This window comes from Mercurialis annua, linkage group LG4 (assembly GCF_937616625.2).
Source record: "Mercurialis annua linkage group LG4, ddMerAnnu1.2, whole genome shotgun sequence".
Classification (NCBI taxonomy): domain Eukaryota; kingdom Viridiplantae; phylum Streptophyta; class Magnoliopsida; order Malpighiales; family Euphorbiaceae; genus Mercurialis; species Mercurialis annua.
The window spans coordinates 27,581,381-27,595,717 of NC_065573.1; the positions used below are offsets into that span (position 1 = coordinate 27,581,381).

General features: G+C 32.3%; 1 protein-coding gene across 1 annotated transcript; it reads right to left on the minus strand.

Annotated features, from left to right (window-relative positions):
• Nucleotides 1-694: 694 nt before the first annotated feature.
• On the minus strand, nt 695-13,521 carry LOC126677169 (protein SEMI-ROLLED LEAF 2). The gene is made up of 20 exons (XM_050371658.2): nt 13,309-13,521; nt 12,789-13,119; nt 11,955-12,029; nt 10,674-10,789; nt 9,981-10,095; nt 9,733-9,861; nt 9,122-9,169; nt 8,282-8,490; nt 8,000-8,196; nt 7,561-7,853; nt 7,247-7,396; nt 6,731-7,150; nt 5,860-6,009; nt 5,177-5,252; nt 3,136-3,263; nt 2,751-2,948; nt 2,547-2,651; nt 2,313-2,438; nt 1,577-1,771; nt 695-1,421 (listed from the first exon to the last, which is right to left on the minus strand). Exons 2-20 carry the CDS (start codon nt 12,933-12,935, stop codon nt 1,257-1,259), a joined length of 3,042 nt encoding a protein of 1,013 aa, XP_050227615.1. The 5' UTR covers nt 12,936-13,119; nt 13,309-13,521; the 3' UTR covers nt 695-1,256.
• Nucleotides 13,522-14,337: the final 816 nt, after the last annotated feature.

Here is a 14,337-nt window from a genome sequence, read left to right on the forward strand (position 1 = left end):
ATTTTTAATATTCGATTAGATTTTTAAAACAAATTACTCTGAAACTACTCCATATCTATCATGATTTTGATTTTTTTTATTTGAAAAAATTAAACAATATGATCCCTTATTTTTATTTCTATTAACGATTTAATTCCTCCATCCATTTTTAGTATTAATTAACTGAAACAAATAATCAAATTCAAAAAAAAAACTAAATTTTACTTTAGTTCTTTTGATATGTTTAAATAAAAATTATATTATTATAAAATTAGTGTGTTAACGGCTTCAATTTAATTTTTAATATTTTAACTTTTCTAAAAAACAATTTTTTTTATTTTTAAATTTTTTTACTTTAAAAACTAAAAAAAAGTGAGAAAGAAAAATTAAATAAATTAAATTTATTAAACCATTGAATTTCATAAATTTATAATTTTTATCTATATTTTATCAAAAGATAAGTTTAAGAACTAAATTAAATTAATTTTTTTATTAAAACTTTTAATTCGGTTGACTAACATCAAAAATAAACAAAAAAATTAAACTGATGATAAAAACAAAAGTGGAGGAGCATATTGTTTGACTTTCAAATAAGAAAAATCAAAACGTAAATTATAACATATGTTCGGACATAAATTTACCTCGAGTGCTATCTTTTTTTCAACATATTTGATTGCCTTTTGAAAGCCAAAATTGACTAAACGAAAGCCAAAACTGAAAACACAAATCTTTATCTTACGTAACCATACATAGGCGTTTTTCATAGTTGACAACAACGTTTTCTCTACTACATTCTGATCTATTTTCTGAAATAAAAAAGAAAAAGAAAAAGAAAAATCTCTATAGCATGTAAAAGAATAGAGTTTAATCTCTTCAATTGTCCCAAATCCTGTATTATGATGATCACATTTTGGAAATTTACACAATCTATCCATCCCATCACAATCACGGACTGAAATGAATAACATATAAGCATATTATTGTTCTATACACATCAAAAAGGACTGAGGATCGCTGCCAAAGTAGCAATCCGCCAAAAACTGCAAAAAGAAACTTCCACAGCCAGACAAGAAAGGTTCAAGAATCTAACGGGAAATCAAACTCAACCAACCTTGTTCGCATTTTTCACTTCTTAAATACACTGAAACTGTTTCTGGGAAACAGCAGATACTTCTAGCTGTGAGGCCTGTATGCGATTGAGCTGCTTTTGACTTGAGTAAGGAAAGTTTCTTTTCCGCTCTAAAGAAGACGACTAGAGTTTCCATTTCTCATTAGGATCAGCAACCAGCAGCTTTTAGAAAGTGATCATACGGACTCGACGCTGGTAGCCTGAAGAAGGTGGGATGGTGTTGATATTCTGTTGCACATTGCATTGGGAAACTCCCAACCGATAGTTTTTGCTGGCTTGCCATGAAGTTCTGGTCAATGAAAGGATGTCCAGCCTGCAATACAGTTAAAAGGCATTTCGTAATGAGAAGTCGACTACACATTCAAAGCTATATATATACACGATGTGTGCAAGTAGCATATCTTGAAATTTGGTTGAATACAAAAAAATAACACATTTGAAAAACAACATGAGAACAAGGAATTTCACCTTCTTCTCCTCTTCGCTATGATTCTGTTGAGAGATACTAAACAAGATATCCTGCTTCGTTTGTGAGCTTATCACATTAGACATCTTACTTTGCTTTCCCTTTAGAAGCTTCTCACAGTGAAGGGCCATTTCCTTGTAAGACGCATCAGGTGCAGTTATTGACATTCTGTCAACTTGATGCGCAGCGTCCAAGACCTGAATAAATATAATGCTATCAGAAATCAGATTTTCTCAGTTTTATTTAAAGGCGAGCTTTAACAGCCCTAGAATAAAAGAAACACAGTAGATACTGTCAAATAACCAATCAACCAAAAGCTCAATCTGTTAGGTTATTTTATTGCCTCTAATGCACACCCAACATACAAAGTCCTACTGGGCTTCAAGCGTGAATACGCACAGGGCGCCCAAATGCTCATTGGGCTTGAAGCGTGAATAAACACATACCCATCTAACATTGTGCTCAAATATTTAATTAATCAAATGGAGGTTGTCAAAGATCTAAACAGTAGAACTTTCAATCATTGAGGCTATGATACCATTTCAATAATCAATCAACTCAAAAACTCAATCTATTAAGTGAGACTCTTAACTATAATTTTATTATCTAGCAGGTTTATGCTATCATCTACTTCATAGTGAGAAACCAATTCTAAATATGAATGTTCCTGGCACGACTCACAGAGACGCTTTGGATAACTAAAACTAAATAGTTACATGATATGGACGGACAACATACTGATTCCATAAGCTGACTGACGCTCAGTAGTTCGTGCCTTTGAACAACCAACTCTTTGTTAATTTTGGCTTGACCTTCAAAGGAATCTAGAAAAGCATCTTCCTCGGTTGTTACAATTGGAGCACCCTGCACAGTGATCAACAGAACCATTTTAGTCCAAGCATTGATCGAAATAGAAAAGGAGATATAAAGGAGGGCAGCGAGCTCTGCAATATAATTAAATTTTCAACCAACCTGATCTGCTTGATGAATAGCATCCATAAAATGGCCTCCTAATGGACAAACTTCATCAGGTACAAATTCGCAGAGAAGCTGCTCTTGCACAGAAGATAATTCAGACTGCAAAGGAGTCATTAATCATTACCAACTATACATGCTTCGATGAGTAAAATTAATAAAGAAAATCACATAATACAAAAACTCAAATAAAGGCTTTACATCTGGCAACTCAAAGCTCTTCACAATCTCGGCAACAAAAAATTCCTGGCTTTGTTTCCCTGTAACATCTATTTTTGAAAGAAATTTCAGTGCCGAGACATCATCCTCCTTGGATCCATAAATAGTTGTAGGGTGGTCAGGTCTTGTATCAACGGCCTTTAACTTCCTGTCCTCTACCAATTGCAGAAAAGGATCAACCTGATTCAAAGAGAAAATCCAATTCAAGTGAGTAAGATACATCTAACCCAAGATAAATGGAAGCAAGATTTAGCCCTTAGCTTGCTAAGAATATAAAGTCCTAGACGTAACCTCAAAGCATCTGTCTAGCGTATGCTTACAATGTAAACTCATGTGGCTGCAATTTTATCAGCAAAGATTTACATACCAATTTTTCTTTAAGTACCACCTCCGCACAATGAGCAAGTGAAACAATATCATAGGCTTTTGATGAAAACAGAATCATTGAAGTTGCCAAGGTAAATAGAGATCTACGACGTGACGGTGGGAGTGTCTCTGCGAAAAGGGTAATGTTGTGAAATTCAGAACTGGCATCCACCAGATTACAAAAAATTATTTGTCATCTCCTCATTATGATGCAAAGGATATGGAAAATAACTTCAAAGGACCCAGACTAACTCATGCATGTATTTTATACATATATTTCCCTAGACTGTTGCAGCTACCATCATTATCTTTCAGTCAAATAAAAACGTTGGTTACAACATTAGACTTTTAAAGACCCAACATTATGAAGGCATCGAAGTCTTCAGGACTCATGTTTGAACTAAAGGATGAGTTGAATAAGCAGCATGCCGTTTTTCAAAAGCTATAGGGAATGGACATAATGAACTGTAAAATTTTCATTGATTATCAACTAAATATATTTATTGAATAATAGCTAAATAGATTTAAAATTTTAAAAATCAATTACTAAATTATTGACAACCTAACAAAATGAAAATACTAATTTATATATTAATTAAAAATTATATAACGAATAATTTAGTTAATTTAAAAACTTGATTTTAAAAATTCATAATTTTTTATATCAAAACACCGTATTGACTTAATTTAAGAGAGTTTTTCAAAAATACATATACAATATTTTAAAGGCAAAATGATTTTTATATCCACAACATCATTTTATCAAATTTATCCCTAAAAATTATTTGGACATTCTGGCCTGTCAATTTTGGAGCTTGATATAATTTTCCCGATTCGCAAAATTGACGAACCAAAATGTCCAAATTATATTTGTAAAAATTGACGGGCCAAAATGTCCAAATTATCTTTTAGGGATATATTTGACAAAATTGTCAAAGTTAAAGATATAAAAATCATTTTGCCTTTTAACTTTTATAGTTGGAGGAGTATAAAAGTTAAAAAAATTGAAGGGTCAAACAAGCTAAAAGAAAAAATTTCTTAAGAAGGAAAAAGCTACGAATATTTGGAGGGGCTAATGCTCCTACACAAATGGTTGTCATGCCCCTTCATCAGTGCCGGCGTGTGGTTCACATGAGCTTCCAATTCCAAAATATTCTATAATTTGGCAGCATGCCACATTTATCAGCAATAAGAAAGTTATTTGATTCAAAAAAGTTCTCTAGATCTATATCAATAAGATACTCTGATAATGTTTCTACGAAATTTTGATATTACGTCTTCAAATTAATTACTTAATTCATTTTAAATGTTTATAAATAATTTGGTTGTAAAATATTCTAAATTAATATTTATGATTTTTTCATACCGCAAGATAACATGGTTGATGAATTTTTAAGTCATTTATTAGTTTTTACATTTATTCAATTAACATATTTGGCTGATAATCAATGAAAATGAAATTGACTGTTTTAAAGACATTATACTAAATTTTATATTTTTTATTCGTTTTATTATTGAAGTAATTAATATAATTAGTTAGTATAATTTTGTAAGTTTTTATATTATTTTGGACGAACTTTTACTAAAATTAAGTTTATTTCTATCAATCGAGTACTTTGACATATATTGATTAACACCACAATTTAGCAAAGGCGGAAAGAATTAATGAAATTAAAATCAGAAGGAAAACAATTCACTATTAAAGTTAGGGAACAACCAGTTAGTTAAGTCCAACCTCAAGATTTTTTGGTAATAATTTCAAAATTCAAATATATTAGTAATTAACTACAAAGATAGCATCTACCACAACATCACCTAACTTGCCAATTTTATTAAGATAAAAAACTATGGTATATTATTCTCTCCTTTCATAGGGACGCATAACCTTGTTGTTGTTTTTTTAGCACCACATTAGATACAGTGCAGATAAATTTTCAATCATGCAAACAAATCATGGCCCGTAAAAGTCATACTACATTTTTGTTCCAAAATGTGTACATAATAATCCAAAAGATTGCTGGAAACAAACTATGGGAACTTACTTATTTGATAAAGAGCGATGTTTCTCAAAGAAAATGCAAGCTGAAAACTTCGAACTAAGGACTCATGGCTGGAATTCTGTGACAAAACATAGATATAACAAAGTCAAAAAGCAACCCAAAAAAGAGAGAATGCTCATTCCACCATTTGAAATTTTATGAGAAATCATTTCAGGAAAATGGCATATTGTGTCAATTAAAGAACCTGAATTTTTGTAGCATTTCTAACTAAAAGTAAGTATAGTTTGAAGTCGGTATTTGAATCTTTTAAACTACATTATGCTATAACCTAGCAGCAGAAGATACTACTTAATCAGCCAACTGAAACTTCATGGAAACCATTTTGGAATTATTAGCATATATGGTCAACTTTAAAAACTTGAATTTACAACATTTCAAACTAGAGTTATCCAAGATTTAACAGTTTGAGATTGGTAATTAATTCTTTTAAACTAAACTACAATTTAACCGAATGATGCATTGTAATAAGTACAGGTTATATTGCAGAAAGTAGCCAAATAGTGATAATCCATTTTCCACAATTTTTTCTATACATACTAGAGAGATGTCTTGTTTATAGATAAAAAAAAAACAGTGAACTTCATCATAAGCAATTCTTTTGAAGGCAATAACCGCCGACTTAGTGTCAAAAGATGACTATCATGTGATATCAATTATATTGTTACCTTGGCTCGAGAGAACAGCAAAACCAGGCTATATGTATGAGCAATTGCTTCATAGTTTTCAGGTGTATTGGCAGAAGAAATAGACTCTGCCCAGATTGATGACAGCAAAAGACTAATCTGATGGCTGCTCAGCCTTAAAGAACCAATCTCCTGAAATCCAAAATTCAAGTAATAAATCTATGACTGAGAAAGCTAGAACCATTTATGACTTATAATAAAGTGCAGCAGGAAAAACTATCTCTGGCATCCAGATAGCATAAATTATGAAGATGGGACCCACTATGGCCCAATTTGTTTCTTGCAATTGAAGCCCAAAAGGCCGCAACTCGGTAGAGTCAATCCAACTTTTGGTACGTTCAAGCTACACTGATATAAATTAAAATTTAACATACTACTTAGCTTATTTGCTAAAGAAGTTGATTATCAATTGTTTGGTTATTTTGTTTCTTTAATATTTTATAAGAGTTGATTTATGATGTACTTCAATGTTTATCTCAATATAATCTTTCTTCTAATAAAAAGATAATAAGTTCTATTGTAGCTATTTATTAAACCAATCCTAAATCAAGGGTTGGATTTTCTGATTAATCCTAACCCAGACCTGTGCCTAATTTTTTAAAGAGCTTTTGACAAATATTTTTCTTCTTTCAATTGGAGGAAACTTAAATAAATAATTCTATTAGGAAATTGAATATTTTCATATTACATTCGGCCATTTTTTTTTTAAATCTCTATATTAAGTTTTAGCCTTTGTAGGTATTTTCTTTTGGGTTGCGGTTCACAGTGTGATGTAACCTGCGTTACACATCATAATGTAAAAGTGTGAGACAGATTAAGAAACTTAATTTCAACGAAAATTTCCATAACTTACTATTCCCTTATCTGAAAGGCTCCGAGAATTTCCATCTGCTGCTAGAGATGCAAGAGAATTCTTCGCGTTGTAGCCTTGACTATTTGAGAGCTTTAGATTGTCATGCATCCCGTTCCTTATTTGCTCACCCTCGAGAACAACATTTTCATTCTTGTCTTGAGAAGAATTTTCCATAATGGAAGGTTTCTCCTTCCTTAGCTTCTCAAATAAAGCAGCAGATGAAGAAAAGACAGAGACAGTTCTAGACAGCGTTCGAAGATCTAAACCTCTTTTTGGCCCAATATAAGCCGAGGATGGACATGGGGAAACAGATGATGGCACTAGAACAACAGAAAAGATGCGATGAGCTCCAAGTCGAATTTCATGGTCAGGATGCATCATAGCTGGGAGTAACTGATGAAATAAGGCCTCGGGGAATGCCTTTAACAATCAAAGAGCGTGTTTTTTAATAAGCTACATAAAAATGTAAGCAATGTACTTTTCAATAATAACATAAACCAGGTTTTCCAAGTTTACCTTGTTTTGATATGACAAATTTGGTACGGAAGCTGCAATTTGAGCAGTACGATAGACAGAAGAAATTGTTGTGCCGCCTATACCTGAAGTATTAGAGATGTTCTCCAACATCACTGCCATAACATCAAGAATTGGGCCTGCATCCCCAACCTGCTCGCCAAAAACAACCAGTTAGTCATGAATAGTTCCACCGGAAAAATTGCAAGAACGCGCAAGAGAATTAAAATAGGAAAACAATCTAAAACACTCTCAGAGCCTATTCTTAAAGCAAATAAATTTTTTTAGTGCTTTATACTATTGGTGATAAGTGCTACCTTGTATGATAATTCCACAAGGCATTTGTCTAATGCTTCTCTAAAGTTTTTGTTCCAATTTTTTACGTCAGCTCCTAATTTTGCATCATTAACTGAGTTATGTATGCATTTCCGCCAATGTCTCATGACATCGCTCACAGCAGCAATTATTGCCACCGAAGAAGCAGCCTCTGCATGTTGAGCAAGACAGGTGGTAACCTCAACAATGTCAAGCTGCATGTTGGGTTGTTTGAGGACATTTTTGTGATCAAGATGCTTAATCAAAGTAGACAGCAGAACATGTGTATTTTGCCCTTAAAAGCATAAAAAGAAAAGAAAAAGAAATAGGAAGACAAGATTAGTCAATTATCGAGACAAAAAAGACAAAAATTTAAATGCTTTATATTTGAGAAGGAGAGCATAAAACGTGAAGTAGAAAAGAAATAGATTCCAGAATTACCAGATTCATCCATTAAACGCTGCATATCCTTTAACACGGTGAAGGCCAGACCATATTGAAGCGACCATAAATTTGAATTATCAAAGTAACGGAAGAATGATTCCAGGACACGGCGAATGTTTGTAGCCTCTTTCCCTAGCTGGGCCATATTATGCAAGCAAAGCCTGGACCAAAAGCAGGGATTCCGAGCATTCTCGCTGCCAAATAAAAGAATGATCAGATCTTCAAGCAAAATTACTGACATCATATATTCATCTGGAGAATATTGTGGCAAGAAATTACGCTGTCACATTTACTTCTCCTTTTTCATTTACAATTGTCCTCCAAGAAGGAACTCTTGTAATGAACTCTGGTGGACTGACATGAATCACATGACCCTCATTTTTGAGCACTTCTTCTACCCACCTATTCTGAGGACCTTGCTTGTCAGTATCAAGGTTTCCTGAATTTTTCTTACAGCCTCCATAGTTTTCCAAGACAGTAGAGACAATCTGTTCAGTGGTATAAAACGTATATCAGCTATACATTTGACAATGATTTTTCTTCTTTTCGCACATATTTTATTGGCAACAATATATATTAAATATCATGTCTGTAACTAAGAAGAAAAAAAAAGAATTATTTTATTTATTTTTTATCCACTTCTTTTTATGCATGTCTTGAAGAAATAAAAAATTCAATTTTCATTAAGATGCACTTGTACAAACTGTTAAAACAACTAAAGCCGGCCTACTTTTTTTTGTCTCCATCTCCAGTTGTTGTTTCCTTCCCCCTGTCCCACCCGAACCAGCAAATTTCTTTTTCTTCTCCAAAAGTACAGCAAAGGCTTTTACCTTTTATCAGCCTTTATTTACCAAGTTATTAACACTTCTATCCTTTGTAAGGGTTTGGGATCATATTGAACAAATACAGCATTAATCCAAATTTTCTGTTCTTAAATGGAAAACCCTGTTCTATATGCTAAAATCGCAATACTTGAAATATTGTGAAAAAGACAATAAGTGAAATATATTTGCGACATATTTCAGGTCAAGACTTTGGCAGAAATTTGTAAAGCTTAGAGGCAAATGAAATTGACGCAACAATAAGCAAATTTCATTCAGCAAAGTCATAGTTGCTTACATTGTCAAACTCCACTGATATATGAGAATGTTCACCCATTAACCATATCTGCGACAGCAAAATTACCCTATCAGTATAAGAATGACAACCCAATGTAACAATGACAACCCAATGTAATGTCTTGTGTAAGCAGAAAACAAGATGTTGCTATAACTATTCCGACTCAAAAACCAAACACAATTAAATCTTATGATGCTTTCCACTTATGATTGTCCATGCACCATAAGCGACATATATGAATTACTATCTCATTGTATTTACTAGGAACTTCTCAAAAGAAAGCAATCTGACTTTTATATGATTGTAGACATTCTGTAAATGAATGACAATGAAGAAATAGATAGAGCTGAGTTTAAATGTGCCAGACCACAAAAGAAAAAAGAAGAAAGCAAAACCTTTTGGTAGAACCAAACATAGCACTTGGCAAATTCTTTTGATAAACTACAAGTCACGAGATGGATAAGGTGCTCCCAGAAGCAGAAAACAAAAGTTTACCTTATTAAAAAGGTCATTTGATTGCTATCAAGTATGGGGTCATGTAAGAATCACAAATTTTAAAATGATCTCTGTTACAGCTTCAGAAAAGCAGTTAAGTAAGAAAAATAAGATACCATTGAAGAAAGAGACCGCAGTCCTGCTGCACGCAGATTTTTTGCCCTTTCATCATTTCCCACTTCTTGAGCTAACTGACAGAGTTTAGGAATAAAACCTTCTAGATTAAACATGTAACATCCGTCCTTCTGCAGAATCGATTTAGATGAGATAAGCTTGAGGTTTATTATAAGGAAAAACTAGAAAAGTAAATCAAAAATAAACCTGAAGCTAGTAAAAGTTTAGAATTAGCACTAATAGCACTAACCTGATTATTGACAAAATCAAACAGAGTCTCACATCCTGCAATTTGTAGTTCATCCTGTCGTGATTGATCCAGCAGAGTATGCATAATACTCAATAAGCTACTTGCAAAAAGCGGCCTATGAAATAGTCCCCAGTATTAAAATCTGCCACATATGGAAAAAAGGACTCGAGGAGGGAGGTGCAAAGAACAACAATGATGGATCCTTCACAATTAACTGATGCGTGTTTAAAAATCCAAATTTGTCGAGCCTATAGTTTTTAAAATTTTCCTAACAATAAGCCCCACACTCAACTTTTTTGCATGCATTGAGTCAATCTTAGCTAGTATTGTCCCAACACTAGTAAATTCCATGGACGTTCACTACATCAAATCTACCCAGACTCAAGCAGAAAGTAATGTGCCTAACTATGGAAACCCACATACTCAACATGCGACAGCAGGAAGATAACCTAACAAATTTCAACACACCATAAGTAGCTAAGCAGAAAATAGTGTGCTTAACAATGAACTCCATACTCTCAATATACTGTGAGAGGATAATCTAACGAATTTGGACACCATAAGTAGCTAACAACATAGAAACGATACAAATACAAATGAACTCATAAGTAATTAGTCTCTGAACAACTGGATAAATGGCATGTTACAAATTAAAATGTCTAAATTATACGAAAAGATGGGGGAAAAACTCACATTTGCTCCTTACAAGAGATCAGCAATTTCCCATAAATGCACATCACAATTTTTGCAGCTCTAAAATTTTCATTTCTCAGCTCCTTGTAACACCTTTGTTCAAGAGTATTTGTGATCTGATAACCAAAATCCACATCATTCAGAACAGCTGCTTAATCATTTACTTATGTTTGGGTAATGTTCTATTTATAATAACTTCTTAATCATTTATTCTTGTGTGTAGTGTTCTATGTAAAACATCAAAGGAAAATGTGAGATAGTTTTGTAGATATTAGTAACAGCAAAATATAAACAGCAAATTTAAAACAGCAAACTAGAGCACTGTATTTCTTCTAAATTTAGCTTTAAACATCATTCCTGATGCAGGAGAGACTTATATCCGATAAGGGGGTCAAGAACATAGCTGATTAGAAAATCTAAGACAAAACAAATAACAAAATATAGCAGACAACACAAATTTTGCAGAGAACACACCAGAAAGAAAGAAAGAATAAAGGTTTGGAACAATATAAGAGTAAGAAACTCTCTCCAATCAGTGATTGCTTGTTGTGGCAACAATGTCTCTAAATAAGTAATATTAGTTAATAAAGCAAACTAGAATTTACAACATTGTCGTTCAACTTATCAGCATCTTTTGACTTTCTGTTACACACAAAAAAAAACACTCCACTTTTTAGTTTGTTCAATTACGATCTACCCTGTAGCTAAAATATAAAAAAGTGTAAAGAAACCAGTAATTTCCATATTTCCTATCCACGTGGCAGTAACTCATTTAAAGTTTGAATTATTACACACGGGATGTAGATTAATAAAACATAAACTAATTTTCCGAGGGAATTATGCTCCCAGTGATTTTTAGCTGTGATCAACTCAGCTTTGTAAGTTGCTGTCTCTTGACTTCACAAATAATGCTCACTGCTTTGTGCTTCAGAATCTTTTTGTCATGCAAAATTGGGAAGCCTTTATCAAGCAGGCATAATATGTAAAAAGCATTACTATCATAAGTAAAAGATTAAAAAGTTCAATAAAAATGATATGACTTCATGACATTGACCTATGAAAGCTATAGTATAAGATAACAATTTAGCTGCTAGCATGTTTAACATTAAGGCCAACTGCATCAACCACAACATATTCAAACAAACAAAAAATTACTCACGTACATACATGAGTACAGAAGAGAGTTTATCTTATGATTGGAAGTGAATTTCTCAATTAATATTGTCTTACAAGAAGGAATATTTTGAGCTTTAAACAAAATAGTAATGACAATAATAATACCTTCGGGATGCGCAAAGGATTTTTAGCAGCATATTCACATAGTTTGGCAATCATCCGATCATTTGGCCCGTCATCCTGCCATTCAATGACCAAGAAACAAAGAATTCATAAGACGAGAAGTTTAAAATGGACTCACATCACTGCTGAACAAAATGAAAGTTCCAGATGAATTTTTGCTTTTCATGCTGTCTCAGGTAGAACTGGAAAGGCTTAGTATTGCATACGAATAGATTTCAGGATTCACATTGTAATAGAGGTGGTCCAGCCAATAATTAAGTTGCAAGTAACAAGCAGGCCAACATTCATCAAAAGGAGCAATGCTCTCAAAAAGGATATTTTCTTTTTAGGAAAAAATAAACATTTTCAAATGAGACTCGGACCATAAGGAGGAATTTATTATCTTCTCAATCACAATATTTTCCTGGCTCTCTCTACTGCCAAATGGACTAAACCAAATTCATCATTAATTTGCTTTCTGAATGCTCAGCTATCTCCAATCTAACACATAACCAATCTATATCCCAAAGTTGCAGTAGTAGTCCTTCACTCACATACCACAATTTCTTGTACAAGTGACATATTTCAAATAACATATTATGGAAACTATACATATAATACATTTCAAATTGGACGGCCAACAGTTAGTTAACCCGCATAAGAACAAACAATCATTAAATTCTATCACTACACACGCTAATACTGCATACTAGAACCAAAGACATTCGAATCTTCTCTGTATAGTATAAGAGCATACTTAGCAAGTGGTCACATGCAAATTGCTCAAGATAGCATTATGAGATGTAATAAGGAGCCAGTAGAAGACAGAATGCTAACCAAATTCCGAGGAAAAATGTTCGCAATGAGCTTCTTGTATCGTTTAATTGGCTGCCTAGACCTCGCCCGCATAGCAGGGCAAAAAATACAAAGGCTGCCACATGCAGGCAATAATTGCCTCGAAATTACGCCGGAAACTACACTCATTTCCAGAATATGATTATTCTTGAAAACCTAGGTGAATTGAAAGAGATAATTTCCTTTAAGAACAAAATTTCTTTCTTTCCCTTCTGAAAAAACCTAACAAAAAGTCAGGTTCTAGCATTAAGAAGGGAAAGAAAGATTTCAATCTCAAAACCTCCGCAGCAGCCTTCAAATTTCAACTACAAGCCTGTCATAATCAACGTCAACATCAGCAATAATCAATCGCTAAACAATGTTAATTCATCATTTTTTTTATCAAATAAACAAATCATAAAATCAAAACCAGAACAAAATTAACATGAATTTAAAATGCTAAAATTGAGAATTGAAATTAAAAAAAAATAGAAGGAAATGAAAGAAAAAAATTGAAAAATACCTCTTGATCAGAATCAAGAAGAGCTAGCTGACCAGAGGCTGGAAATTGCTCTATCCCATGCAAGAAACCCACCGAATTTCAAGCAAATTTAGCACCGCTAAATATAATGCGGTTTTTTTTAACAATTTCAAGAGAAAAATAAAATTAACAATATAAATCTAAATTTTGGTGTTTCTGTCTAAAAATTGCAAATGGAAGTGCCGGCGCCATACCAGAATTTATTGTATAGTTAAAATGCAGGAGACAGTTTCCAAATCGTTACATAACGGCAAGTGGGGCCCCACATATAATTAAATTAAATTACAAACATTTTTATTTTATAAAAATTGATAACGTGCTTTGTATTGCTCCATGGACGTGCTTTCTAATTGAGATTTCACGTTCCTAACGATGGTTTTGTACAATATTATTTTTTATAATTTAATATATTTTACTAATCCATAGTTTTGTTTTATTATATTACATATTTTATTATCTGTATACATATATGGTATAACAAAATGAATTGTAGATAAAAGATATTTTCTCTTCTTTTTTTTCTCATTTACTTTTAAATTTCAATACTAGTTAATATGTTATGTTATAGTTTATTAAATATATAAAATAAATATGAATATGATGACTGTACATTAATAATAGGCTTAATCGTTTTAAAAATTAAATTTTAGTGTCTTTTTCAAATTTAACATGAATTTTTAATTTTACAATGTCGGACACCAACTATTAAATTTTTTGCAATTTGAAACATCGTGCAATTTTTCGTTAAAAATTGCTAATATGAACGTCATAACAATGTATATTATGTTGGTCATATTAGTTTTTTTTTAACGTAAAATTATTTGGTGTTTCGAATTGTAAAAATATAGTAGTAATAGTTTAAATTGCCAAAATTGAAAATTTGTATGAAAAATGCAAAATACGCTACAATTCGTAATTTTTAAATCAATTAAACCTTAATAATATTAGTTTATTTACATTTTTTTATAAAAAAATATATAAATAGAAAAAAATATATAAAATAGGAAAAGA

Bases quoted from the DNA above. Each gene is read 5' to 3' on its own strand.
- LOC126677169 (XM_050371658.2), bottom strand. From the start codon at position 12,935: ATGAGTGTAGTTTCCGGCGTAATTTCGAGGCAATTATTGCCTGCATGT. The intron at 7,151-7,246 runs GTAAACTTGGAA...TGATTGTTAAAG, and splicing joins ATTTGTCATATCAAAACAAG to GCATTCCCCGAGGCCTTATT. The intron at 3,264-5,176 runs GTAAGTTCCCAT...CCCTTTTCGCAG, and splicing joins CATCGCTCTTTATCAAATAA to AGACACTCCCACCGTCACGT.